The sequence below is a fragment of the Pleurodeles waltl genome, chromosome 3_1, assembly GCF_031143425.1.
Source record: "Pleurodeles waltl isolate 20211129_DDA chromosome 3_1, aPleWal1.hap1.20221129, whole genome shotgun sequence".
Lineage (NCBI taxonomy): Eukaryota > Metazoa > Chordata > Amphibia > Caudata > Salamandridae > Pleurodeles > Pleurodeles waltl.
The window spans coordinates 1,761,085,151-1,761,112,058 of NC_090440.1; the positions used below are offsets into that span (position 1 = coordinate 1,761,085,151).

Consider the following 26,908-nt stretch of genomic DNA (forward strand, 5'->3'; position numbering starts at 1 on the left):
AGCAGTGTGGGGGATTGCATGTGTGTTTAGCCAACCATCTCGGGCCAGCCAAACACACATGCGCATAGGGCTCTCCCCAGCCCAGCAACACAGTTGCCTGGCTGGAGAGCCTGCACAGGTTCCCAGACTGCCTGGGAGTGCCCTGGCTGGGCACTCCTAGCCAATCCTGACACTGCTTTGAGTAGCATCAGGATTGGCCGCAAGGCAGGCTGGGAGCCTGTGCCTGCCTGTAGCCAGCAAAGGTGAGGAGGTGGGCGCAGCGACAAAAAGCTAAGTGTTTATTTTTATTTTTTTAATTAATTTAATTTTCATTTCCCTAGTCTTCCTCCCCCCCCCCCCCCCCCCCCACACGGCACCCTGCCCCTTCTGTGTGCCGCGGGCCACCACTGCCTTCAAAGGCAGTAAAGTGGCCTTGGGGATCCCTCAGTCATCCTCTGCCGGCAGGTACTTACCGCAAGAGCCTGTAGAGGGATCTCTGACCCCCTTAGAAATGCAGGACTATGTTCTCTTGAATTCAGCAGCTCTTTCCTGGCATGTTTTGTGCTGGTTTTCATATTAGCAATGCAATAAAAGGATTAAAGAATAAAATTGCCATTTGCAGTTTTAAGAATCTTACTTCAGAAATACCTTCACAGTCCATGCAATTTGCGGCTGGTTTGACAGATGCTAAATCACAGGAAACTTCCTTTATGTTCATTTGAAATATGTTTGCGAAAATAGAATTATCAGATCTCTGGGACTTTTATTTAATTCCAAGCTGTCACTGTCTCTTCACAATGCTGATAAACAAGTGGAGCGATAACATCTGTACATGCTGAAATGGATTAGGCCATCCCTTCATCTGACAGACTCTACAGCAGTGACATTTTAGTAGATGTAACTAAATCTGCGCTCCTGGTTTGAAGGTGTATCTTTCATGCTATGGCTCAACGTATTCTCGGTGCAAGAACCTGTGATCACGATGCACTAATACATGCACAAGGCCTTCCTACATGTTCATGTATATTGGAATTGGGGATACCGTACTTACAAGGCGGCTTGAAGCTAGCCGCAAACTCTGACCTGAAGTCATGTCAATTTCTGATGGTGGGGAACTCCCTTTTCACCAGCATTAAGGTACTGCTGACAATTGTCATTTCCAGAGCCCTTAAGACTCAGAGGCTGCCCTAAGTTTTTCTGATGGCAGCACCTTTCTCCGTTTGTGTCCCAGCAGTATCATGGCTGGGAGCAGCTGGGGCACAAAAACAGCTGGACTCTCACACCTGCCTTCCACACCCAGCAGCCCATCAAATGACACAAAGATGCACACTGCAATGTTACTTCACAAGCTACTTAGAGATAAACAGAGCTTTGAAAGTTTATTGCTTTTTTCAAGCCCTGCGTCTGCATTATATATAAATTATGTCGTATTGGCGTCTGTATAGTGCTTTCTATGTACTTTGTAAGGACTAAGGCCCAAATGTATACTTTTTAGCGCCGCATTTGCGCCGCTTTTTGACGCAAAAGCTGCGCTAAAAAAGTATAAATATGGGCCTAAGCGCTTTTATTAGATCTAGGCGCATTCTGTAGGTAGGTAAATTATGTGGGCCTGGGCGTGTAAATAAACTAAGAATAATTGTTGTAAAGCCCACAATACAACTGTGTGTTTTTTGGCACAAAAATGACACATTGATCTCTGCAGCAAACATTACCTCCAACTCATAATATGCAAATTGCGTGCTCTTCTCTGCAACAGGTATATTAAACCTCAGAGCTATGTTATGATTTCGACAAATGACCAGATAGTGCAGAAAGATCTCTCCAGCAAATGTAATATCGCCAGAGTTGCTGAAAACCCATAAATCTTTGCAGCAAGAGCCTTAGCCTTGCCCCCTTTGCTTTCATCTATGCACTTTGTTGCAGATCATTCAATTAAGTCAGAACGGCTTTGAGAGTATTTTCTGACTATAAGGCATAGCGGATCGGTCTTGGACTCTTGAACCACCCCACATAACCCCGCCACTTATTTCCCATGAGTGGATGAAAATCTCAATCTATGCCCAGATGGGCACTCTATTACCGGTACAGCTTTAAATCGAGGCTCGAAGTCTGCATAATGGTTTGGAGACAAACCAATAAAGCTATAAATTCATGATTGCTCTGGGTCCCATCATGCTGGCTGCTGCCTATACCAAGGAGCAGAAATAACATCCGACCTGCACGGGCGCTATAGCTTCTTTGCAAATGTCAGTTTTCGTTATGTTGCAATGGTAGACGTGCGATTTAGATAGTCATATCCCACATCCAACTGGAAACATTAGACAGACCACTCACACACGTCCAACAAGTGAAGATGATTGGGTATCACCATACTCGCATCACTCCCCTCCAAAGCAACAACACACAAACACCCAACGCAACACATCTCACACTAGCTTGTGTCCTCATCCAACACACCAGAAACATTCCATTTAACTGAGTATCAGCGAGGTCACGCCAGCCCACACAGCAATAAAACAACTCACTGCGGCGCGCACTGTATGGGGCTGCACAAATGAGAGCAAAGTTTTGAAGATGCAAAACTTGGATGTTGCTGTGCACGCAACAGGGCCATCCACTCGGATTCAACATATAACTTCTAACAGAATACATTTGTCTGAAAACTGAGTACACATCCAAGATAGCTCGGCTATTCCATGTAGATGGGTATCTTCGAATTCACATCAGCACCAAGCATAATAATCACCAGGAGAGGGAATAGTACACTGTTATATGCCTTACATTTGTTAGGTCAGGTGTTAGACATTTTGCTTTTACTAAAATATGTATAATATACTTACATATAGAGACTTTCAGCCACCTCTTTCTCCATCGGTCTGTTGTCATTCACATTTTGCTTCCTCCCACACCAGCATATAGCATGGGGCAGTGGTCAGCCTAGTTAAGCCTCTGGTTAACGTTACTTTGAGTGACTGTACTGTACTCTCTCACAAGGAGCACATCTGCACACAAGGCGTTCCCTTCAGTGGCAAGTTTTTGTTTTTTCTTCATTCTTATTTTTGTGTGGCCCTTGTGTTTAGAGTCTGATGTGTCAGCAGCGAGATTCTGATTCACATCCCATCTCTATCAGATCCCGCCTCCTGCCAGTGCTCTTGGAATTTCCTTTGGGAGTGTTTTGGTTTTCTGACTGCTGCTATTTCACAGCATACCAGAGTGGGTCCGTGGTGCTGCATTGTTAGCTTCTTTTTACTTTTTCCTCCTCTCGTTTTTTCCTTCTTTATACCTCTCTTCTTTCTTTCTAATGTATTTCTCTTTCCTACCATGTTTGCCTTATTTCATTCGCTTACTTTCTTTGCCATCTTTCATTCTCCCTTTTTCTTAATTTTTTCTTATTGCTTTATTTCAAGAGACCTGCAGTCAATGCCAGAGTGATTGGCTTTCTAAGCAGTTACCTTCAGTGCCAGGAAGCACTATGGTGAGGTTTTTTTAACCCGAAAATGTTTTTGCCTGTAGTAATTTGTTTTCAGATTGATGTGGACCTGCATACTCCCAAACAATAGAGTTTTGCAAAAACCATGACAAGACAAAACACAAATTAGCAGAAGGCTAGTGGCCAACGCCAGTCCTATTGGCTTTGCCAATGCTTCTTCTGCTTTTGAGCCCACTCACATTCTACAGTTATTTATGTGCACATGATCACTTGCGCACACACAGACACACACACACACACACACACACACACCCACCCACCCACCCTAACTCCTCGTCTGTTTAAATGGATACTGTCAACCCTGCTAAGTCGTCCTTCTCTGTTACATCAGGTACATCACTGCTAGCCACGCGGTACACTTACCAGTCCTCCCAGATGGCACGCACCCGACTTCCAGCCACTCACAATCAACATAAACTGCACGAATCCAGCATATTAACCTAAGCCACACTACTGAAGACATAACTCAAACAACCCGAAATAATCCCTAGCCTATGACAGAACCATTAAAAGCAGGGAGTAAAGGTACTCTCCAACAGCATGCAGATGGAGTAACAAGGCCGCACAAATCTCTGAATTATTCAGATAAACTTTATATAGAAGAAAATCTCTAACATATATCATAACAAAGTTCGCGTGTTTTCTCAGTCATTGTACCGCGGCACTAAGACCCTACCTCTTTTTGTTCCGCAGGTGAAAATGCAGAGACCAGGAAAAGCATCGCGAAGTTGAATCAAGAGGCAAGCACATTCATTTTTTTCCTCAGAGTCTATGAACTTGTACAAATGTTCTGTTTGTGTATTTTTCTTCAGCAATGTGTGGATCGCTACATGTCACAGACTTATAAAATAGCCTAAGGATAATAACTTGGCTTCGGCCTGACTAGGCACGACCCAATACTGTCTTTAGATACTTTCCTCTCGCTCCCTGCTGTTACTCAATTGGGTTCGGGGAGCTGTGCTTATATCCTCGAATCTTGTTGTCCCACACTGCCTGCTGGTCCATCACTGGTTCTCAACGTGGTTCCATCCAGGTGCATGGATGCTGGACAAAGCTTCCCTGCTGGTCCGCATAGTGAATTGAGTCAGTAAATTGAGATCTTATGCTAGAGTGTCCTCTGCTGTTCACAGAGGGGTACTGTGCAGCCATCAGCCTCCTGTTAAAAAAGATCAGAGTATTGTATTTTCATTGAAAAACCACTTCGAAAAAGTACGGACTACACTAAAGTCTACTAGGGATTTTATGAAGTAGCTCAAATATGCTTAGCTTGCCATATAAACATATAAAAAAAAATATGTAGCCCAAGCATTGCTTTATTTACATAGCTGGTCTACAGGCTATTGAGGGACGAGAAACGCCTGTAGTTCGGTTGCAGTCTTATTTATCCATTCATTAATCAAACCACGTTATATTATTAATCTTAAACCAAAGAAATTAAGGTCTCCTGCCCTTTGTGGTTGCTGCTGAAAGTAAACAAACAAAAAAAAAAAAGTTACCTCTTCAAGCAAGATGGGACACGGCGGCGCTCCAGACCCAATTCAGTTCCAAAGGTGTAGCTTGGGGGCGGCGGTAGAGCGGGGAAGACAGTGCTAGTCTGTATTACCGCCTTGTCCGTCTTCTCCGGCACAGAACTTATTTCACTGAAGTGAAGCCTCGCTCGGGAGACGAGCGGTCCTGCCATAAGAACCTTGTTCATCGGCAACAATTTATAATGCTATGAACAGAGCTTTAAATGGAGGTACAGAAGTGCAGGTACTCACAGTTTGCTGTTTGCTTCCCGAGAAGTGCCGGTACTCTCCCATTACATGTATTACCGCAGCGCTGAGAAGTGGCGGTACTCTCCCATTACATGTATTACCGCAGCGCTGAGAAGTGCAGGTACTCTCCCTTACAAATTGAAGAAGTGCAGGTACTCAGTACCGGACAGTACCTGCCCAGTTATAGCACTGGATATAGATAAACAAGTATATATATTGTTTTTTAGTAGCGAAGCCTCTCTCCTTCCTTGTGGTGTCTCAAGTAGTTCTTCCGGTTTCCCCGTCTCGTGCCGGACGCAGCTCCACTCTGCTGATAGTTACCGTGGGCCCTGGAGGCCGGAGAGGCCGGTTCAGATGATTTATTCCGCTCCTCACGCTGTACAATCCGCCCGAGGGAGGCCCCGGTGCTGCCAGTAGCCTCAGCTCTGCGGCCGCGCTGGAGCTGCACCTATAACTCAGACCGCTGGGGGCCGTATTGCATTAGGGTGGGCAAATGTCCCGGATGTCCCCAGACGGTCCCTGTTTTCACTGAACTGTCCCAGTGTCCCCACACAGTTCTTCATTTTTAATACATGTCCCGGTCTTTGGGACAAAGGTCAGGTAACCGTAAGGAGAATTGAAAGTCGTGCTCTCCTCTCACGGGCACTTCAGGAGACTGAAAACAATTAAGTGATTAGCACAGGAGATATTCGACTGTATGCTCACAGCAGACGAGCAGGGAGAAGAGCAGCAGGGTCGCAGCCTGCTTGCGGGTGAGTGTGTTATGTGAAAGCGTGTGTGTGGATATGTGTTTATGTGTGTGTGAATCAAATGGTGTCACTTCCGCTAACCCTGGCGTTTTGGTGAATTTACAACCATAAAAAGCAGTGGGCTCAGGGAGGGAGATAGAGAGGGAGAGAACCATGTTTCCACTGAAAAAGCATTTTTTGACTTGCCTAGATCTTTGGCACTGTTTAACAAATCTTCACAGAATTTTCCCCCAGGAAAGTGTTACAGTGATTCTTGTTGCACATGGAAAGTTTCAGGGTAATCCATCAAAAGGGGGGTAGGGTCTGGGGGTCAGGGGGAGGCGGTATAAAAAAAAAGTGTGTTTCCCATGTTAATTCCCATAGCACCTTTAAACAGGACTACAGCCTGAGTCACTGCTGGAGGGAATTACACGAAGTTTGGCAGAATGCTAGTTTTCGGTACACAGATTGTGCTTTCACTTATTCAATAGTTTTTATTAAATTAAAGGGAAAACAAATCTGTATACCTCTGGCCATGGCACCTTCACGAATATTTTGCAAATATTTTGCAGAAATTCATGAATTTTCATGAATGCACGTGCGAAAAGAAGTGCTGTAATTGACTGACCACAACCTGACTAGAAAGTTGCGGCCATCGTTTTATTTCACGGGGCATGTTCCCCTGGGGTGAAAATACTCACTGAAAGTGGCATAAGGGGGCAGGATGAAGGTACTCTGACCCCAGGGGTGTGATATAGGTGTGTTTTAGGTACAAATTATGGGTTTATAATAATTTTGAGTCACAAATGCACATAATTGAGAAAATTCGCAAATGTTCACAAATTATTCACGAATGTAAAAAAATTAGCAATAAAAACCACTGGCTCATTCATACACTAATTCATTCATTCATACATGCACTCAGACACTCATGTGGCCACTCACACACCCACTCAGACACTAATGCACCCACTCAGACCTTCACACCCATTTTCAGACCCACTCACAGATCCACAGATCACATGCCCTGTTGCCAACCTGTGCTGCGTACAGCCAAATACCGTGTAGGGCTGGCTGGTTATAAGGGCTTGGTTGTAAGGCCTGGCTGCAGACTAGGCCTTAAGACCAACCCCCACCACACACAGCCAAAGGCCTTGCAAAGCAGGTGTTGGAATATCAAATCGTAATTAAAACTACTTTACGTTAAAAAAAACAGACATTCCCTGCAAAAAAACAAAGGTTACACGGACGTTATAGTTAGGTTCTGAATTTACTCATACAAAACCATAGAAATTCAGCAGTTATAGTTAGAGTTCTTTCAAGTAACTATAATTTGTGCTCTAAGGTAACTATAACTCGTGCCTACGCCATGGAAATGCTTACAACGTGGAGGACAAGATTTCTAGATTTTCTAGCACCAGGACACCCCTTGGGGCTACAGTTAAAAATGAAAACAAACATATGATCTCCTACTTCTCAACTTGAGAAGAACTCTGTTCTGTTTTACAGATAGTTTCACTGGACAGGCACAGGGATGAGTGGCTCTCCTGTGGTGATCTTCTTGGACAAGAACAACTTAGTCTGCAGTCACCAGAACCATGCTGGCCACATTCCTTTCCCCTAGATGCTGTATGTAGGGCATCCTTCATTCCTTAGAACAACTCTTCATTCAGGAGCATCCCTTACCTCTGAGTTCTATTTAGTCAGTTCTCTCCATTGCTCTATGAGAGTGGCCATATTTGGAACAAACCACCCTCTCAGTTTGGCTAGTCCAAGGACCAGCAGGGCTTGGACTTGTTCTGACATGGAGTGGTTGTCTTGCTGTCTCCCTTTTTTGTAGGTCAGCCTTATTCACCTCATCCACTATGAGTAGGTAGCTGAAAAAATGTGATTGAGACTTGATAAACTTAGACTAGTCCATGTGAAGGGAGAAGTCATTCTCTCACAACCATTATAAAGTGACATATAAGTTATGGTGAGCTAATTTTTTGGTTTCACATTTCAGGATATGCATGAAGGGGTAAACACAGCACAGACACATTTCTACTAAGACTGCCCTGCTGCCCTTCTTATCCACTGTACACAAACACTCTGTTTTCTGCAGGCAACTGTGCCCTACCTAGCGTAGAATTTGTACTGAAAGCAAATGCTTCTGTACAATTTGCTATACAAAGGCAGCTGCAAAAGGGTTAAATCAAATGAATACTTTCTGTGCTTTGCAGAACACATGCAATGGATTGGCTTCTGGGTAAAATCAATGTATCCTTCCTTGTTTTGGCCAGTTTCCAGGTGGTGTTAATTTTTTACATGAAGTGCGGTCAGGCTACCATAGTACATCAGGCTTTGTGTCAAAGTCCATCAGTGCTTTTGTTGATCTGTCCTCAAATTGCCTCCTTGATGCATAGTGGAACTATTTTTCTGGCACAAAACACCTCTGAGGTGGAAAGTAAATCCTTACAGCTGCTTTGTGCTACTTTGTATTGCGTTGCATCATGCGAGCTCCAGCTCAAAGCATTTGTAAATCTGGCCATCGGTATCCCTCCTTCTGAATGGTTCACATTCAGGGTGCCAGGATTCCAACAGTCACCACTAGAGAATTTGTAGATCTTATGTTGTATAAGGCAAAGATCCACATCTCTAGTTTTGTAGGACCAGAACTTTGCCTTCCATAATAGATTGTTTCATGCTTGGTCAACAAACACAGACCCAATCATTTATAGGTGCAAAATTAATTTCTCTATCTTGCTGGCCCTTGAAAGACTATCTCAATTGGAAAGGGCACCGGATGTATATCAGAGCTTTCACTATTTTGGTTCAGTGGCTCAGTACTTCAATTATCCTTTTTCAAATAGCTTACATTCTGGCTGTCACACATTAAAAACAACCCTTGTTTTTATATTCTAGTGCCTTGGAAATCTTTTGAGGATGAGTTATAAAGGATATGGGGCACCCATGACATTTTGGAAAACACTGCTAAGAGGTTATGTCACATTAACAAATACATCCTTGCCTTTTCACTGGTCAAAGAAATAAAAGGTCTGTAGTACATATAGGTGGGGCGCTCCTCTTTACCACCACTTTTACATGACATTCTTTGTGCACTTCACATTTTGCCTAGGGATTCCTATCCTGTTGGCCTTTTTATTGGAGTACTGAAAAGTCTAATCATTGGTTCTTTTTGGTTCTATGCCTATTAATCTGTTTATGAGAACCCTTCTAGGTGCACCTCTTGCATTTTGTGCAGGTTCCACATGGTATCCATACAACTATGGGTGTCAGTCAGAGTACACCAGCCTCTATGCTCTACTAGTCATCTGGACCTCAGACTTCAGTTTTTCATTCAACCTCAGCTACTGAAGTCTAATCGGGGTGATTTACATTCTGTGGGATGCAATTGTGCTCCTGTGGCTGTATAAGTTTCTGCTTGGGGTATGCTGAATTTAGGAAGATTGTAATGAGAAATCAAGCATTGGCAAAGCTAATCGGTTTCACCTATGCATATTTTATTGGATTTGTCAATGTTTCAATATGTTTTTTACCGTAAGCCATAATGCACAGCAGTTGAACTGCTGTGCAGCACGTAAATAAACATTGACTAAGTCAATAGATTTTGAATAGGCGAAACCTATTGGCTTTTGCCAATGCTTGTTGTTTAAAAGCAACATTCTCCTCTGAGGAGAAGGCACAGGATAATGGCCAGAGTTGCCGACTGTAAACCAAGTTCAAGTCTCGGCGTCGGCTCAACATCCTGTGATTATGGGCAAATCACCTAATCTCCTTGTGCTGAACAAACAAAAATAAATGTGCCCTTGTGTAATGTAAATGGAGGTCATGTAGACTGTTCCAATACCTTTGGGTCGAGTTTGTGCTATATAAACGTTTAAGAAAAATTAGTAGGTTAAAGAGAAAGGGAAGACAGCACCGAAAAATCAAATATAAACCTGCAAGATAAAGCAGGGGTGAAGGAGAGGGAAACGTCTCCTTATTAGATTTGCTAAAATGTGTTTTATGATGGGGTGCACCAATTCCCAAACAGTCATTCACACCACCTAGAGGTCAAATCCATCACCAGCAGAGACTAGAATACACATAATTGGCCTGGGTGAGAGGCTCGTAGCATATAGTCACTTGTGTTACAAGATAATGAGGTTTCTAGGTGCTGTCTTGAAAACAGGCCATTGTACTTGTGAAAAGCAAAGACGACCTCGCTCTTTCCCAGTCATTTATAGTGAATTAGATTCACCAAGAGGCAGTTACGGAAGACGTGCCCTCTGTAAATGACAATACCTTACATAATGTGTTTGCAGAATGGGGTCCAATATGTACCACTGTACCTTCATTTCCCACCTCACGGGGCTTGGTTCATTCATATCAATGTAAACGTAATAGGCAAATTAAATACTGTTAACCAATTAGTTAATCTCAAAAAAGCAACTTTGACTGCGAGTCATTCAAACTGAACGCACTGACAGGACATCTCACTCTTCTCTCCTATGCTCTTCAGTACTCTCTCTAGCTTTTGCCACGCCATGTGCCCTAATCACGCGGAACCTCGTCGAATGAATGAGTTCATTCATTCTATTTAAAGAAGGAAACCTGCTTATGCCCGCGCGGCTCTCCCCGAGAGCGAATGACAAACAGTTGTTTGTTTTCCTATTCTGGCCAATTTAGAAGTGCTTCAATCGGTGCATTCAGTCCAAAATATAATTTCGCCTATTGCGATCAGTGATAATTAATAAAAGAATGACTAGGTAATTTCCTTTTGAACTAAGATGTCCCTTTAACAAGAAAGATCCCATTTCTTTCTACAAGAGCATTCCGTGTGAGGATTAACAAATGCGCATATATACAGACAACTGCATCATATAATCGGATTCAGGGATCACATATGAAATAGGCACTTCGTTACGAAGTAAACAAGTCAATAGCCACATCCTGAATACATTCATGTATTTAAAAATAATTCTAAGAAGCGAACAATGCGTTATATGGGGCTTCCAATCATGGTCACATTCTACAAGTCTCTAATATAACGCTCAAATCGGGCAGCATGTGGATATTCATATTCACAGGGTCACATATTTAGAAATAAAAAAAAGTGGAGCTTGGAGGTTATTTCAACTGAATTTTTTAGAAGACAGCAGGCACATGCACTCCCAGTGCATGTGCAAAATAAAAACATTTTTTTTTTTTTAAAAAGAGAGAGAGTACCTGCTGACTAGTGGAAGGACACTGGCCACAGGAAATGGTCCAAGCTCCACGGCATGGATGAAGAATTGAAGAATCCAAAGTATAAGAGCTGCTGACCAATAGGAAAGCAAGGCATTGAGACCCACGTGGAAACAATGGCCCATATTTATACTTTTTGACACAAAACTGCACAAATATATGGCGTTAACCAGCCTAGTGTCATTTCTTGACGCAATAGCACCCGAAAGTGACTCCTGTCTTAGTAGAGACAGGAGTCATGCCCACCACCCCAGTGGCCATGCCCAGGGGACCAGTGTCCCCTGGGATGGTCACTGAACCCAGTGCCATGCGGGGGAGGAAGGCATGTAAGTGGCCCCCAATGGCACAGAAAAAAATAAACTTTATACTTTTATACTTGCCTATACTTACCCAGGATGGGGTCCTCCATCGTCTGGTGTTGGTGGGGCTTGGGATGGGCATCTTGGGCCCATTCCTTGGTGTTTAACCATGGAAATGGGTACACAACTACCCTAACGCCTTGTCAGACCCAGGCGTTATATAATGGCACTAAGCCGGCTAACGGCCATTATTTAGGTCCGCCTCCCACCCGGGTGCCATTTTTTGCTTGAGGGAATAAATATTCCTCCACAAGCTTAGTCAATTTTTGAACGGGAACGCCTACCTTGCATCTCATTGACGCAAGGTGGGATCACGCATCCCAAAAAAATAACTCCAATATTTTGACGCTAGACAGGTCTAGCATCAAAATATAAATATAGGGTTAAGTTTGTGCCATTTTAGCGTAACAAAAAATGAAGCTAAAAAGGCGCAACAAAGTATAAATATGCCCAAAAGTTCTTTGGGCTGGTGCTAGCAGTGTCGGTCTTTGGGATGAGGCTCAGAAAGGGCTGAAGATTATGGGTATGAAATAAGGACAGTCTTGCTTTGCTTTCCAAACCCAGCATTGTACACAGTATTTCATCCACACCATATAAAAGTCTGTGATTGAGTGCCACTTTGGAAAGGCATAGTTTGTGCTGATGGAGTTACTATTGGGATTTGGCAGATGGAGTAATTGATCAAATAACTTGGATTTATATCACTGCTAAGTAGCCATTTTTGAGGTTTGAGCAATTGTGAGCTTTTAGGGGAAGAAATCAATTTCATTCATTTTACACACCGCCACTAATACTCATCCTCAGTATTACCTTTGTGTGGGAGCTTTTAGCAGAAGGTAAAAGGATATGACGTTTCACTATATAAGCAAAATGTGTGACAACACAAGTATAATTATGCAGCGCCCTGAATTCACTTTAAAGAAAAAATAATCCATTGTTATGGCCGAGGCCCTAAGAAAAATCAATATTATTGGATCAATATCAACTTACAATTAAACTGATGACATTTTGCAGTGACCTAAATATTCCCCTAATGTTCATCCTTTTACATTTTGTGGAGAATTGCCAAGGAGCGCCAATGTGATAGGCGGAATACCGAAAGTTGAATTCCCATATGAATTTCTGCTCTTTGATACAACCAGATATGCTGACAGGTTTATTCCAGAAGTGGTATTTAGTCAGAGGGTGGACCAGAAAAGTACATTTGTTAGTGTAAATCCATTCTATAGTGTTAGAGAAATTAAACCTATGACACAAAAGGGTGCATATTGAGTAACCAAGCCAGTTCCGAGCCAAAATGAGAATATAAAAATCAAATGGGATTGTCCCAGCAGCCCTGCCTCCATTCAACCCTCTTCTGTTTCGTGAACCAACCCTGCCTGACGACAATCAGCAGCAATCTGATAGGCTGACCGACCTGATCATTTGTGCCCCATCATCCATTGGGGAGTTCACAAACCTCAGACCATTTGCCCTGAAAAGAATCTCAGGGCAGGTGGCAGTGGCATGAGCACACCACAACCTAAGGGAGACCCGGACACACATTAGAAGGATACAAATGTCCCCTTCCTTATTAAAGAAAATATGACATGATGCGCCATTGCAAACTGAGGTGCATTAACAAAATATGCATTTCCTCCCACCCTTTAGGTTAGAAGAAGGGACATTTCCAGCCACTCAGATAAACAAATTCACAACTACCCTAACAAATAGGGTCTAGGGGCATTTAGACCAGTAGGAGTCCCAGTCTGGTAAAGGGACTGGGCACACACAATGACATAGAGCCCACTGCCCTCTCCCTTCTACACCTTCCCCATTGACGAAATGGCTGCCCTGACAGGAATGGAAGCAGGGTGTTAGATGCGCTCCTGGCCTTGGCTAAGGAAGAAGGGCCTCTGAGACCAAGGGCCCAAGCTCCATCTTAACTCATCAGCTTGACCCTTTCCTTGGCCAGTGCGTAAAGATGCTGAAGGCTAACCAACCTGAATCCATTTAAAGCCTCCACCCATGGCCAAGGGCTTAGGAGGGCCTTATCCAGTTTCCAACAAGCTTCCCTGTCCCAGCCTAGTGGTATAAGGTGTAATATGTACCCACCAGCCTCTGACTGGCAAGACGGGCAATCAGGCATCGGCCTATTTACAGTGCAACCTGCTTTGCCGTCTCATAACAGCATTTCACATTGTGCACTTGGTTGTGTCTAACACCTTTGGCATACATATACTGAGCCTGTCCCTATGCAAATGAAGTCAGGGCAGCCGGCTAATTGTCGGAGGCAGAATTTCATTGGGCTGCTCTGGCTGTCACAGCATGCCCCTTGACTCCCTCCAGGTGTGACAGACTGCTGATGGTAAGCAGTTAACACGTGCTTTGCCTAGGAGTGGGACAGGGGAGAGGACCTGAGAGTTGGGTGGTGGGGGTTGGTGAGAGGCAGAGAGGGAATTCTGCAGTTTATTTTTGTCCATCACCCTTCCATGGAACAGGGTGGGATAAATTAGTCTTTGCTGTTCTTCTTTGCCTGCCCCATATCAGTTCCTGCAGTCAACAGGGACAGGTTGTGGCCTGAGCGGATTTGGTAACTGTGAAAGAAAGCAGGTGACAAGGAGGTGGTAGAACAAAAGGGTGGTAGAACAAAGAGAGGAAAAAAAGAGGGGAATTATTGGTGAGGAGGTGGGACAACGGGGAGCCGCTGCAGCAGCAGCACACTCCTTGTTTTCTCTTCCCTCCCAAAAGTGAAAAGCATTATTTATTGACCACCATCTTTAAGAGATTTACACCCATATGTACTAAGGCATTTTCCCATAGACACAAAATGGGTAAAACCCTTTGAAATATCTGGCCCTTTATCACTTGCCAGGCAATAGTTATAACCCAGTGAACAGGCGAGGCCATCCTGATCTCTAAAACACATGTGAAAAATATAAACTAAGATGTGGAAGTGTTTTATTTTCTCACTCTTTCTAAAGAAGAAAATGGACTGCCAAAAAAGGAGAGACAATGTGTGATGTTAAACCACTAGAAATGACTACCAGTCATTAAAAGATATTCTTCTTTAGTACGTATATATTACACATTCTGCTGTTAGTATAGCATTGCAGCACTTTTGGTAGTACAGTGAGAATTCTGCAAACAGTTCTGATGTATCCATGACAGACAGTATACTGATAACATATAAGGACATATGCAATATGTAGAGATAAGGTGTACACATCTGTTAAGTGAGTACATCTGATCTTCTGGGTTTGTTGGTTGAGCCTAGAGGAATGTGCCGGGTCCCTTAAGTGTCTTCTTATACGTGCATATGCCCATTGCCCAGCAGAGATATGTGTACTTTAGGCTACCCAGCGGAAGTGTGCTATTTGTTGCATCCAGAGTTTAAAACATTCTAGTAAAATAACATATCTATTTCATGCACAATATGTATCTAGCTCTGTGTGTGTAATTATACCAATAATGACCATTAATCTAGCACAAAAATCCAAACAGTTTTTCCACACAATAAGAGGTGTTAATTAGTACTCAACTTAATGGGAAATATTTTATCATCCTCAAATTCATTGACGTTTAAGCTCTGTGGGTATGTTAAAAAGTCAGTGAAGTACTGGCAGTTTCCTGTTGTCCCTCTTGAGCTTCTAGTAGCGACATGTGGTACTGCACTCTAGTTGATTCAAGAGGGGCATCTCGACATCTAGTAAAAGCTTGCGCTAATGCATTTTCTGCTGCTGGCTGCCCCAACACGGGCCAATGAATTATGAAATGTCCCTGTGGAGCCAGCAGCCTTGCACTGACTTTACAGAGACGTATAGTAACAGCTTGCATCACTTTACCAATTCATTTTTTTATAACAATTACTTTACCATAACATAGAGAGATAACTGGTCCTCGTGAAAAGTTATGCCTTTTGGACTCTGGGAGCAGTGTAACACGTTGGGGAGAATGGCCAAAGGTACAGCCCTGCACCCATGTGAAGTTGTGGGAACAGATGCAGACAAATCCTGCTGTCAGCCCTGGTCAAAGACCATTGCTTGTGCTCAGACCTAATTGGGTATCACCAAAAGCTCTCCACTGGGGGTTCCTATGGTAGGAGAGAACAAGTTACATACCTCAGTAACACATTATCTGGTTGAGATTAACTGCAGATTCCTTACCTTACCTTTTACCAGGCTGGATCCAGAAATGTTTGCTCGTGCACACTGTTGGGTGGCTCCATTTGGCTCAGCGTGTAGTCATTGGCACCAGAAGTGATGTCACAGTCACTTATATAGATGCCACCCAGGCACGCTAGTGATAGTTATATTATCACAACTTTCCACAGCAGAAGTGGAGAGCCAAGATGAGAACTTGTGCATATGTGTCTCCAAACTAGAGCCCTGAATAAGGGATCACCCTAGCCCTAGTAAACAAGTCCACAGACTGGGGCGGCATGGGTGGGAATCTGCACCTAGATAGTCTCTACCAGATAATGCATTACCGAAGGTAAGTAACTTGTTCATCAAACAGAGACTTCTAGCTGGGAATTCCTTACCTTTGATTAGTTACCTGAGCTATATCCTCCTGGCGGTGGGCTGCTGACAAATGTTTTTAGACTCGAAAGTACTGCAGGATCCAATGGGTGAAATGCCTGCCCCTGCGGACACAGCTGTCCAGGCAGTGGTGTTTGGCAAATGTGTACAGTGGCATCGACATTGCCACCTGGCAGATGTCCAGGACTGGGACACCACGTGCTAACGCCATGGTCGCAGCTTTTCCCCTGGTGGAATAGACCCATAATCCCTCAGGAGGCTGCTTCTTATCCAAGGCATAGCAGATATTAATACAGAGAATGACTGTGAGAAATGATTAATTTATCTACTGCCTGACCCTTCTTTGCTCCCACATACCTCACAAACAGTTGGTCATCAACTCTGAACTCTTTTGTGCGGTCAAGGTAGAACAACAATGCTCTTTTTGGGTCCAGCTGATAGAGTTGCTCTTTTTCCTTAGAGGGATGTGGGGGAGCAAAGAAGGTGGGCAGGGTGACAGTTTGACCCAGATGGAATGGGGTCACCACCTTAGCAAGGAACGAGGCAAGGGTGCGCAGCACTGCCTTGTCTGGAGATACAGTGAGATATGGCGGCTTAGATGATAAGGCCTGTATCTCACTCACCCTCTGGGTAGATGCTACTGCCATTAAGAAGACTGTTTTGATGGTGAGCAGCCCTAGGAGACAATTGTGCAGTGGCTACAAGGAAGCACACAAAGTATGGGAGAAGTAGGTTAAGATCCTACTGAGGAATGATAAAGGGTGTGGCGGAAACATGTGGAAGCCCTTTTAGAAACCTATTTACAATTGAGGACTTGAATAGAAAGGGTTTATCGAGCAGCCACAGAAAGGCGGCCAGAGCAGAGAGATAGCCCTTAAGAGTGCCCAGAGAGGAAATCTGTTGGGCAAGAGAAAGAATGAAAAGAAGAATGTCAGATAGAGAATCAGAGAGAGGATCTATAGATTTCTCTGTACAATACTTTCCAAATATTTGCCAAAGGCAGCCGTATATTGTTTTTGTAGAGGGATGCCTGACTGCCAAGATAAAGTTACAGATGTTGGGAAGAAGGTTGAAAGCTGTCAACTGTCACCTCACAATCTCCAAGTATGAAGGCGCAGAGTTGACAGGTTTAGGTGAACCCCCCCCCCCCCCCCTGCTGCTGCGACAGTAGATCCTCCCAAAGGCATAGCCTAATCGGAGGATCAATGTTAATTTTCAAAAGGTCAGGATACCAGACTCTCCATGCCCAGTCCGGGATCGCAAGGATTACTTGGACCTGATCATTCTTGATCTTCTTGAGAACTCTGGGCAGGTGTGGTATGGGCAGAAAGGCCTACAGGAGGCCTGAACTCTACTAGCGACAAAAAGCGTCGCCGAGTGATTGCTGCATTGGAAACTCCAGTGCACAGCACTACTGACATTGTGTTTTCTCTACTGAGGCAAATAGATCTAACCAAGGCTCTCCCCACTGCTGAAAGAAACATTGCACCACCTCTGAATGGAGACCCCACTTGAGATCCACTAGACATCGATGGCTGAGTTAGTCTGCCCTGGTGTTCAGAGAATCTGCCAGGTGTCGAACTACCAGGGTTATGCCTGCTATTCCAGCCGTGTGCAGCGATCAAGGGCCTCTAGTCAAACCTGTCACTACTGTAAGGTCTGTTTGGGGAAGTGAGAGGAGTCTGCCTCTGACCCAATCTTGGTTCATAATCCACCACTGCAGGTCTTTCACAGTTCCTTCTGGGAACTTGACCATGTTGAGAGATTTCCTGATGCTGTGCCCACTGGAACTTCAGGTCCCACTGCAGAGTCCACATTTGCCATGTTTTATCAGCAGGATGCAGGAGGCCATGAGGCTCAGCAGCCTCAGAATCAGTCTCACCAAAACCCAGGATAGAGGCTGAAACATCGGTATCATAGCCTGAATATCCTGGACTCTCTGCTCGGTGGGATAAGCCCAAAACTGCACTGTGTCCAAAACAGCTGCTATGAAAGAACATCTGAGAGGGAGTAAGGTGCGACTTCGACACGTTTATAGTGAACCCAGCGAATTCAGGAGGTTTGCCGTAGTCTAAAAGTGGGAGACGACAGTCTGGGGGGGAACCTGCCTTCAATATCCAGTCGTCAAGGTAGGAGAAGACAAACCTCTGACCTGCGCAGATAAGCTGCGATGACCACCATCACCTTGGTGATCACCCAAGGGGTACTGGTAAGGCCAAATGGTATGATGGTGAACTGAAAGTGTTTGTGGCCTACCTTGAACCACAGTGTAAGGAAATGCCTCCTTGGCATGGTTACCCCCTGACTTTTTGCCTTTGCTGATGCCACGTTATGATTGAAAGTGTGCTGGGACCCTGCTAACCAGGCCCCAGCACCAGCACCAGTGTCCTTTACCTAAACTGTACCTTTGCTTCCTCAATTGGCACAGCCCTGTCACCCAGATAAGTCCCTTGTAACTGGTACCCCTGGTACCAAGGGCCCTGATGCCAGGGAAGGTCTCTAATGGCTGCAGCAAGTCTTATGCCACCCTGGGGACTCCTCACTCAGCACGTGCACACTGCCTCACAGCTTGTGTGTGCTGGTGGGGAGAAAATGACTAAGTCGACATGGCACTCCTCTCAGAGTGCCATGCCAAACTCACACTGCCTGTGGCATAGGTAAGTCACCCCACTAGCAGGCCTTACAGCCCTAAGGCAGGGTGCACTATACCACAGGTGAGGGCATATGTGCACGAGCACTATGCCCCTACAGTTTCTAAGCAAAACTTTAGACATTGTAAGTGCAGGGTAGCCATAAGAGTATATGGCTTGGGAGTCTGTCAAACACGAACTCCACAGTTCCATAATGGTTACACTGAAAACTGGGAAGTTTGGTATCAAACGTCTCAGCACACACAATTAATGCACGCTGATGCCAGTGTGGAATTTATTGTACAAAGCACCCACAGGGCACCTTAGAGATGCCCCCTGAATACCAATCAGACTTCTAGTGTGGGGCTGACCAGTTTCTGCAAGCCTGCCACAACCAGACAAGTTGCTGGTCAGATGGGGAGAGTGCCTTTGTCAATCTGTGGCCAGAAACAAAGCCTGCATTGGGTGGAGGTGCTTCTCACCTCCCCCTGCAGGAACTGTAACACCTGGCGGTGAGCCTCAAAGACTCACCCCTTTTGTTACAGCGCCACAGGGCATCCCAGCTAGTGGAGCTGCCCGCCCCTCTGGCCACTGCCCCCATGTTTAGTGGCAGGGCTGGAGGAGATAATTAGAAAAACAAGGAGGAGTCACCCACCAGTCGGGACAGCCCCTAAGGTGGCCTGAACTGAGGTGCCCCCTGCTTTTAGAAATCCTCCATCTTAGTTTTGGAGGATTCCCCCAATAGGATTAGGCATATGCCCCCCTCCCCACAGTGAGGAGGCACAAAGAGGGTGTAGCCACCCTCCAGGACAGTAGCCATTGGCTACTGCCCTCTCAGACCTAAACACACCCCTAGATTTAGTATTTAGGGGCACCCAAGAAATCAGATTCCTGCAGCCTGAACTACAAAGAAGGACTGCTGACCTATAAGCCTGCAGAGATGACGGATGATGACAACTGCTTTGGCCCCAGCCCTACCAGCCTGTCTCCTGAATCGAAAACCTACAACCAGCGACGCATCCAACTCGGACCAGCGACCTCTGAAGCCTCCGAGGACTGCCTTACTCTCAGCACCAAGAAACTCCTGTGCGCACTGGCTCTGCTCAACAACCTGCAACAAACTTGCAACTTTTCTTCAACTTTAAAGACCTCACTCTTCCCGCCGGAAGCGTGAGACTTCACCCTCTGCACCCAATGACCCCGGCTCGAGAACCAACACCACAGGGAGGACTCCCCGGGGACAGCGACCCCGTGAGTAGTCCGAGACAACCCCCTTGGGCCCCCACAGCGACACCTGCAGAGAGAATACAGAGGCTCCCCCTGACCGCGACTGCCTGTAACAAGGGACCCGACGCCTGGACCAAGCACTGCACCCGCAATCCCCAGGACCTGCAGGAACCGAACCTCAGTGCAGGAGTGACCCCCAGGCAACCCTCTGCCTAGCCCAGGTAGTGGCTGTCCCAAGAAGCCCCTCCCTGTGCCTGCCTGCACCGCTAGAGTGACCCCCGGGCCCCTCCATTGAAACCTATACAAAACCCGATGCCCGCTTTGCACACTGCACCCGGCTGCCCCTGTGCAGCTGAGGGTGTGTTTTGTGTGCCTACTTGTGTCCCCCCCAGTGCCCTACAAACCCCCCCTGGTCTGCTCCCCAAGGACACGGGTACTTACCTGCTGGCAGACTGGAACCGGAGCAACCCTGTTCTCTATAGGCGCCTATGTGTTTTGGGCACCTCTTTGACCTCTGCACCTGACCGGCCCTGAGCTGCTGGTGTGGTAACTTTGGGGTTGCCTTGAAGCCCCAACGATAGGCTGCCTATGCCCAGGAAATGAGACTTGTAAGTGTCTTACTTACCTCACAATCTAACCAATACTTACCTCCCCCAGGAACTGTTGATTTTTGCACTGTCTACTTTTAAAATAGCTTATTGCAATTTTTACAAAAACTGTACGTTATTGCTCTAATTCAGAGTTCCTAACTTACCCGTGTGGAGTACCTTGCATTTTATGTATTTACTTTAAATCTTGAACTTGTGGTTCTAAAAATAAATTGAGAAAATATATTTTTCTATATAAACACTATTGGCCTGGAGTTAAGTCTTTGAGTGCTTGTTCCTCATTTATTGCCTGTGTGTGTACAACAAATGCTTAACACTACCCTCTGATAAGCCTACTACTCGACCACACTACCACAAAATAGAGCATTAGAATTATCTAATTTTGCCACTATCTTACCTCTAAGGGGAACCCTTGGACTCTGCGCACACTATTTCTTACTTTGAAATAGTATATACAGAGCCAACTTCCTACACACAGGTAACCCCTGTGGGCAGGCAAGATGGGGATATGAAAATAGGCATCCTGTAAGACCAGCACTACCAACTGGTCTTCTAGGTCTAGGGCAAACAAGACCTGAGCCAACATGAGTATCTTGAACTTCTCCTTTTTGAGTAAGAGATTTACAGTCCGTAGGTCTAGAGCAGGGCCCTTGTTCTTTTTGGTTAAAGGAAAGTAGCAGAAATAACAACCACTGCCTACTTCTGATATCGGGACCCTTTCTACGGCTCTCATAGCCAAGAGAGACATAACTTCTGCTCTGAGCAGTGCCATAGGATCCTCCACCAGCTGTTTGAATGTTGCCAGAATGGGGGTGAGGGGGTAAGGATTGGAAAGGCAGGGCAAAACCCTTCCTGATGATCTGCAGTACCCATGAATCCAATGTTATAGACTTCAAGTGGAGGTGATAATGGTGTATTCTCCCTCCAACTGGGCCACCATGGTCCAGCAGATCCAAACTAGGAGGGCTTTGAGGCTGCAGCTGCCGGGGGCTGTGCATCAGACGACTTCTGGCCTGCAGACCCTCTAGGTCTGGAGGAACCATGCCCACGTCCGTGCACACCCTGGGTTGGTTGCGTTGGACGGTGGCTGACATAGGACTAGTGCAGTACCACACCTTTTCCGTAGCCACAAAAGGGGAGAAAAGCAGACGGTGGACGAGGGATCATCGAGAGCCCCAAGGACTTGGCTATCACACAAGGTCCTTTAAAGCGCTCCGGCACTGAGTCTCCCTTTTTGCCAAACAAGCATGTGTCCTCAAAAGGCATGTCCATCAGGTTTGCTTGGACATCCCCCAAAACACACAGATATCCTCAGCCAGGTGTGATGCCTTAAGGCTGCTGTTGATGCAACCGCTCTGGCTAGTGAGTCAGTGGTATCTAAGTCGCACCAAATGGTGAACTTAGCTGCGTCCCTCCCATCTTTTACTGCTTGGGAGAGTATGGCCCGGGCCTCCTCCAGGACCTCAGGCAACACTTGCTCGACCGTATCCTGAATAGTATGAGAGTATGAGAGAAAGGTGTTCACTGACCTCAGTGCCAGGCTGGGGGAAGAAAACAATTTTTCCCAAGATGATCCAGCCTCTTGGATTCCCTGTCCCAGGGAGCAAAAGGGAACTCGCCATGGGAAGTGGAGGGTTGGACTACCAAGCTTTTAGGGGTGGAGTGTTGACTGAGGAAGCTAGGGTTGCCCCGTGCAGGGCGGAAGGCAGCAGGTGATCGTCCTATTTACTGGAGCCCTTGTGCTGGGCTTGGACCAATTCCCAGCAGGACGAGGGCATTTCGAGGTTGAGGAGCTCTGCTGCCCTATGCACCACCATTGCATAATAGGAAGCTCCCACCTTTGTAGCCACAGTGGGGGGAGAGAGGAAGCCGGTATCTGGAGAGGTGTCCAGACCAATGGCCTCTCCTTGCTCTTCATACCAGTCCAAACTACTCTCTAACTGGTGTTCCAAAGAGTCCAGTGACCCCTCACACTTTTCTCCCATGCCTGGCTGTGAAAAATAAGGCTCAAGCAATGATCCTGCACCTTTTGGCACTGGAATCGGCGACGCCATTCTGGCTCATTGGGAATCAGAATGGGGCTCACGCCGCCGGTGGACGCCAGTGGCACTGGAAGCATCGGTGTCCTGAGCAGCGCCGGAGAAGGTTGCCTGGGTACGACCGGCGCCGGTCTAGATCAGAATTAGATCCATGGGACCCCACTGGAGTGGAGGTTGAAGCCACAGATGTGGACCTGGTTGGGCCTCCTCAGACCGCGCGGGTGATAAGGCACGCCAGAGGGGTCAGCCTGCTTGAATGCGCAATGCATGGCCTCGTAAAACAGTTTGATCTGAGCGGGTGTCGATCCAGCTCCCAGAAACAGGGGGGTGGTGTGTGTGGGGGGGGGGGAGGATGGTGAGTCGAAACGGGCAAATGCTCCGCAGAACCTTTGCTGGGAACGCTGATGTTTCTCACTCATCGGCCAACGGATGAGGTGAAGTCGAAATCCTCTTGGACTTCTTCTTCTGCTTGTGCCTCTTTCCCGAGTGACCCGAGGACTTCGAATAGGATGAAGAGGAGTTGGGGCACCTGGAGTAGTCCCACGACCTCTTCGATCAGGACAAGACCTCCCAGGAGTCATGCATGCCAGTGTTGGCGACTGCTGAGCCACAAGCAGCTTTAGGGATAGCTACCTAAAAGCCTTCGGTGCCATGGCCCAGCAGTGTGAGCATCACTTGGAGTCCTGGACAGGCTTGAGGCACCAGAGGCAAACGAGATGGGGGTCCGTAACCATCATGGCGTGGTGACAGGTGCCACACAGTTTGAACCCAGCCTTTGTTGATGACATCTTCGACACACTTGAAGAAAAACTCACCAAAAAGTCATAAAAAGGCCTGTCAAAAAAGCAACAGAGGGGTAGCTCTCTCCAGATCTGCTCTAACAGGCACAGAAAGAAAATAACTGATGCCACACATTTAGGTGGTGCCTATATATGTGACGGCAACGTCACTTCGGCACCAAAGATGCCACAGGTAGCCAAATGGTGCCACCTGACTGCGCACCCAAGGGGTATTGCTCGAACAAATGTTTCCGGATCCAGCCTGACACCTTGGAAAATCAAAGGTAATGAATCTGCAGCTAGAAGTCTCTATCAGATTTTGGTTGCAAGGTATGGTCAAAGGGCACACCTTTTACCCTAAATATCCTGAGCATGATGAAAGGAAGACTGTGGAGGCAAGGACAGTGAGGTCAGGGTGTGAATGATAGCTACTTTCTGGGGCCAATGCCTGCTGCGACAACAAGCATGTAAATTGATGGATCTGTGCAGAAGGGGAACAGGGCACAATGCCCCACTATGTGAATAAAGTCCGTAGGACACTCAGGGTCCATTAGACTGGCGGGCACAGCATTACAAAAGTTCACCACCTTTGGGTATAACCCTCTTGGCATGGCCGAAGGCTGTGCCAACAGGTTGTGGTGTAAGGAAACTGGGTGCCTTGCAGAAGCTAAAAGGCATGGTCGAAGATATGTCAAGTGGTTTCTGGGTGCAGGAGGACTGGGCTAATGCCATGGCCAAAAGTCATGCGATGCAGTACATTTCCATTCGTAAGGCGTAAGGCCACCTACCGTAGGTATTTTACCAAAGACCAAAACATCATAGAAAAACCTATCATAATCAATTAAATCATAAAATTGCATTCAAACTCTCCTAAAAAACTTCAGATAAAACAAATTACATTTACAGTACGAAATAGAAACACTGGTGGCACTGCTTGTTGTGGAGAGATGTGTGTCGGAAAGTTCCTTTTTTGACATGGTCACTGCCCCAGTTTTTTGCCTGGTTTCTGGTGTAATTTCGGCTGAAGGTTCACTGGGTTCCTGCTAATAATGACCCCCAGTGCACAATCTCTTTCCCCCAAAACTGCACAGTCATTTTACCCAATTGGCAAAACCTTAAGCACTCACTGTGTGTCACTATTAAATTGTTCCCCTGGTTCCTAGGGCCCCAGGTAGGGTCCCTAAGGGGTGCAGCACATATTGTGCCACCCTAAGGGAACTCTCACCTAGCACATGACCAGCTGCCATTGCAGGCTGCCTGTCCTGGTGCAGACAAAATTGAAAACACAACATAGCACACAGCCTGTGTGCCATGTTCCCTAAGCACTGCATGAAATATAGGTAAGTCACCCCTTTAGCAGGCCTTAGAACCCTAGGGCAGGGTGCATTATATCACAATGTAAGGCATACCTGCACAAGCAGATATGCCCTTCTATGTCTGGCGATTCTCAGACATAGTAAGTGTCGAGGGAAGCCATTGTAAATGCATGTGCTGGACACTGGTCTCTACCAGTTCCCCAGCTTTATGATGACTTCTCTGAATAAAGGGATTTTTGGTATCAAACGTCTCAGATTAATAAACCCTCACTAGTGCTAGTGAGATATTTATTAATAACTGCACCCAGAGGGCACCTTAGAGGTGCCCCCTGAAAACCTAACAGCTACTAGTGGGTTGACTGACTGGTCCTGTCCAGTTCAGCCACCACAGATGCGTTTCTGGCCCCCCAAGGTGAAACCCATCATCTCAAGGGCCAGAGACAAAAGCCTACACTGGTCGGGGTGTTATCACCTCACCCAGGCAGGATGGACATTCCAGGGCAGGAAGCTTCAAAGTCCTAGCCGCCTTTGTAATGCGACCCAGGTCTCTCCAGATGGTGGAGATGATCAAACCCCCCTGTCCTGACCCTGCTTTTAGCGGCAGCACAGGTGGGGAAATTAGTCAATTAGGAGATGCGCCCACTTTATGCCAGTTCCTAAGTTGGACGAATTGAAGTGGATACTACTTTTTACATTTCTCCATTTCTTTGGAAGGAATTGGGCCACAAGGGTTAGGGCTATCCCCACTTCCCAGCGGAAGTGGTGTTAGAAAGGGTGTAGTCACCCTAAAGGTGGGCAGCCTATAGGCTAATGCCTGGCACTCCCTGTTACAGCCCTAAATTGAGTATTTAGGTGGCACCCCTGAACCCTAGAACTCAGATCCTGATGACCTAAGAAGCAAAGGACAAAGAAGAGTCACACATGCGGAAGAGGAAAAGAATATGGAGCTGACTTGGAACCAGCCCCACAGGCCTGCCTGCTGACATCGATGGACTCTGCCCAAAAAGATGACTTGTCCTGTGGCTGAGCCTCCAGGAAACCCAGGAGGACTGCTTGCCTTCCCTAAAGACTCAATACTGTCATGAGAAGCAGCTTTGCTTTGCAACAAAATCTCAAGAAAGGACTCTGCAGCCTCCGGAACACTAAAGATCTGACACCTAAAGTGACCTCTGCAACCAATGTCCAGGACCCGAAATGAAGCCAACCAACAGTGCCAGCAAAGTTCCCCAGCTGTCCAGAGTCCGAGTGCAGTGTGCTCTCACCCATCTTGGACTCCCCCCAAGTTGCCTGCAGCCCCTGCACTCAGCCCCCCTCTCCCGCAACATTGTGGTGAGAGAAAACTAGACACCTCCAACAACCACTGCCCTTGACCCCATCTGAGGTAGGTCACTAGTGGCAACGATGTCACCCGGCTCCCCCGAGCTGGACTCCCTGATGACACCTACAGCCTTAACACACAGGACCCCCTGACCACAAGCACTTCAGGAAGAAGAAACCCAACACCTAAGGACACCCCTGTCGCCCCTTGCCTTGAGGGAAAAAAAACAAAAGTGCACCTACGTCCTCGAGTACCAAGTCTATAATCTACCTGTTTGTTGTCCCTGACTGGCTTCGTAGCCAGAGCCTGCAGCCTGTCTTTGTGAGGACCAAACTCCCCTAGGAAACCATTGGTCACCGACGCCTTACTTCACCCCTGCATCTGGCTACCCCAGTGCCGCCTTGAGTGACCTGCTGGTGTGGTTCCAATCTGGGTCCAGTACTTACCTTAACTCCCTGAGATTGGCCTCGTAAGTCGTTGTTAACCCTGTCTTTGCTGAACATTGTTTTCCGTCATAGGTTAACATTGAAGAGCTCCGAAAATTTCACTGTGTTGATTTTTGAACCTGAAAAGTATTTATGCTTGAAAAAGTGCTTACCTGATTATCAAGTTCTTGGGTTTGAAACATACAAAAAGAAGTGTTATTTTTCTAATTTGGTGTCAGATTTATTCTTTGCGTGTGTGTCTGATTTATTGTCCTATCAGTACAGCAAATGCTTAGCACTACCCTCTGATAAGCCTAACTGCTCGCCCACACTACCACAAAAAAGATCATTAGTCCTATCTACTTTCGCCTCTGCAAACGAATTGGCGATCCACTTGGCTCTTTGTACTGTGTACTTCTTTTTAGTGCACCATATAGAGAGCCAGCTTCCTACAATGAGCAATCATAACGCTCCCTCAATACACTGTTCATGATCTTTCATTTG

At 46.2% G+C, this 26,908-nt stretch overlaps 1 protein-coding gene across 1 annotated transcript in view; it reads left to right on the plus strand.

Annotated features, from left to right (window-relative positions):
* LOC138285590 (potassium voltage-gated channel subfamily H member 8-like) overlaps positions 1-26,908 on the plus strand; it is a 1,338,351-nt gene that overhangs the window by 1,301,711 nt on the left and 9,732 nt on the right. The window contains exon 14 of the mRNA XM_069225730.1: positions 4,163-4,209. Coding sequence (XP_069081831.1) covers positions 4,163-4,209 — 47 coding nt within the window. The remainder of the gene's footprint in view (positions 1-4,162; positions 4,210-26,908) is intronic.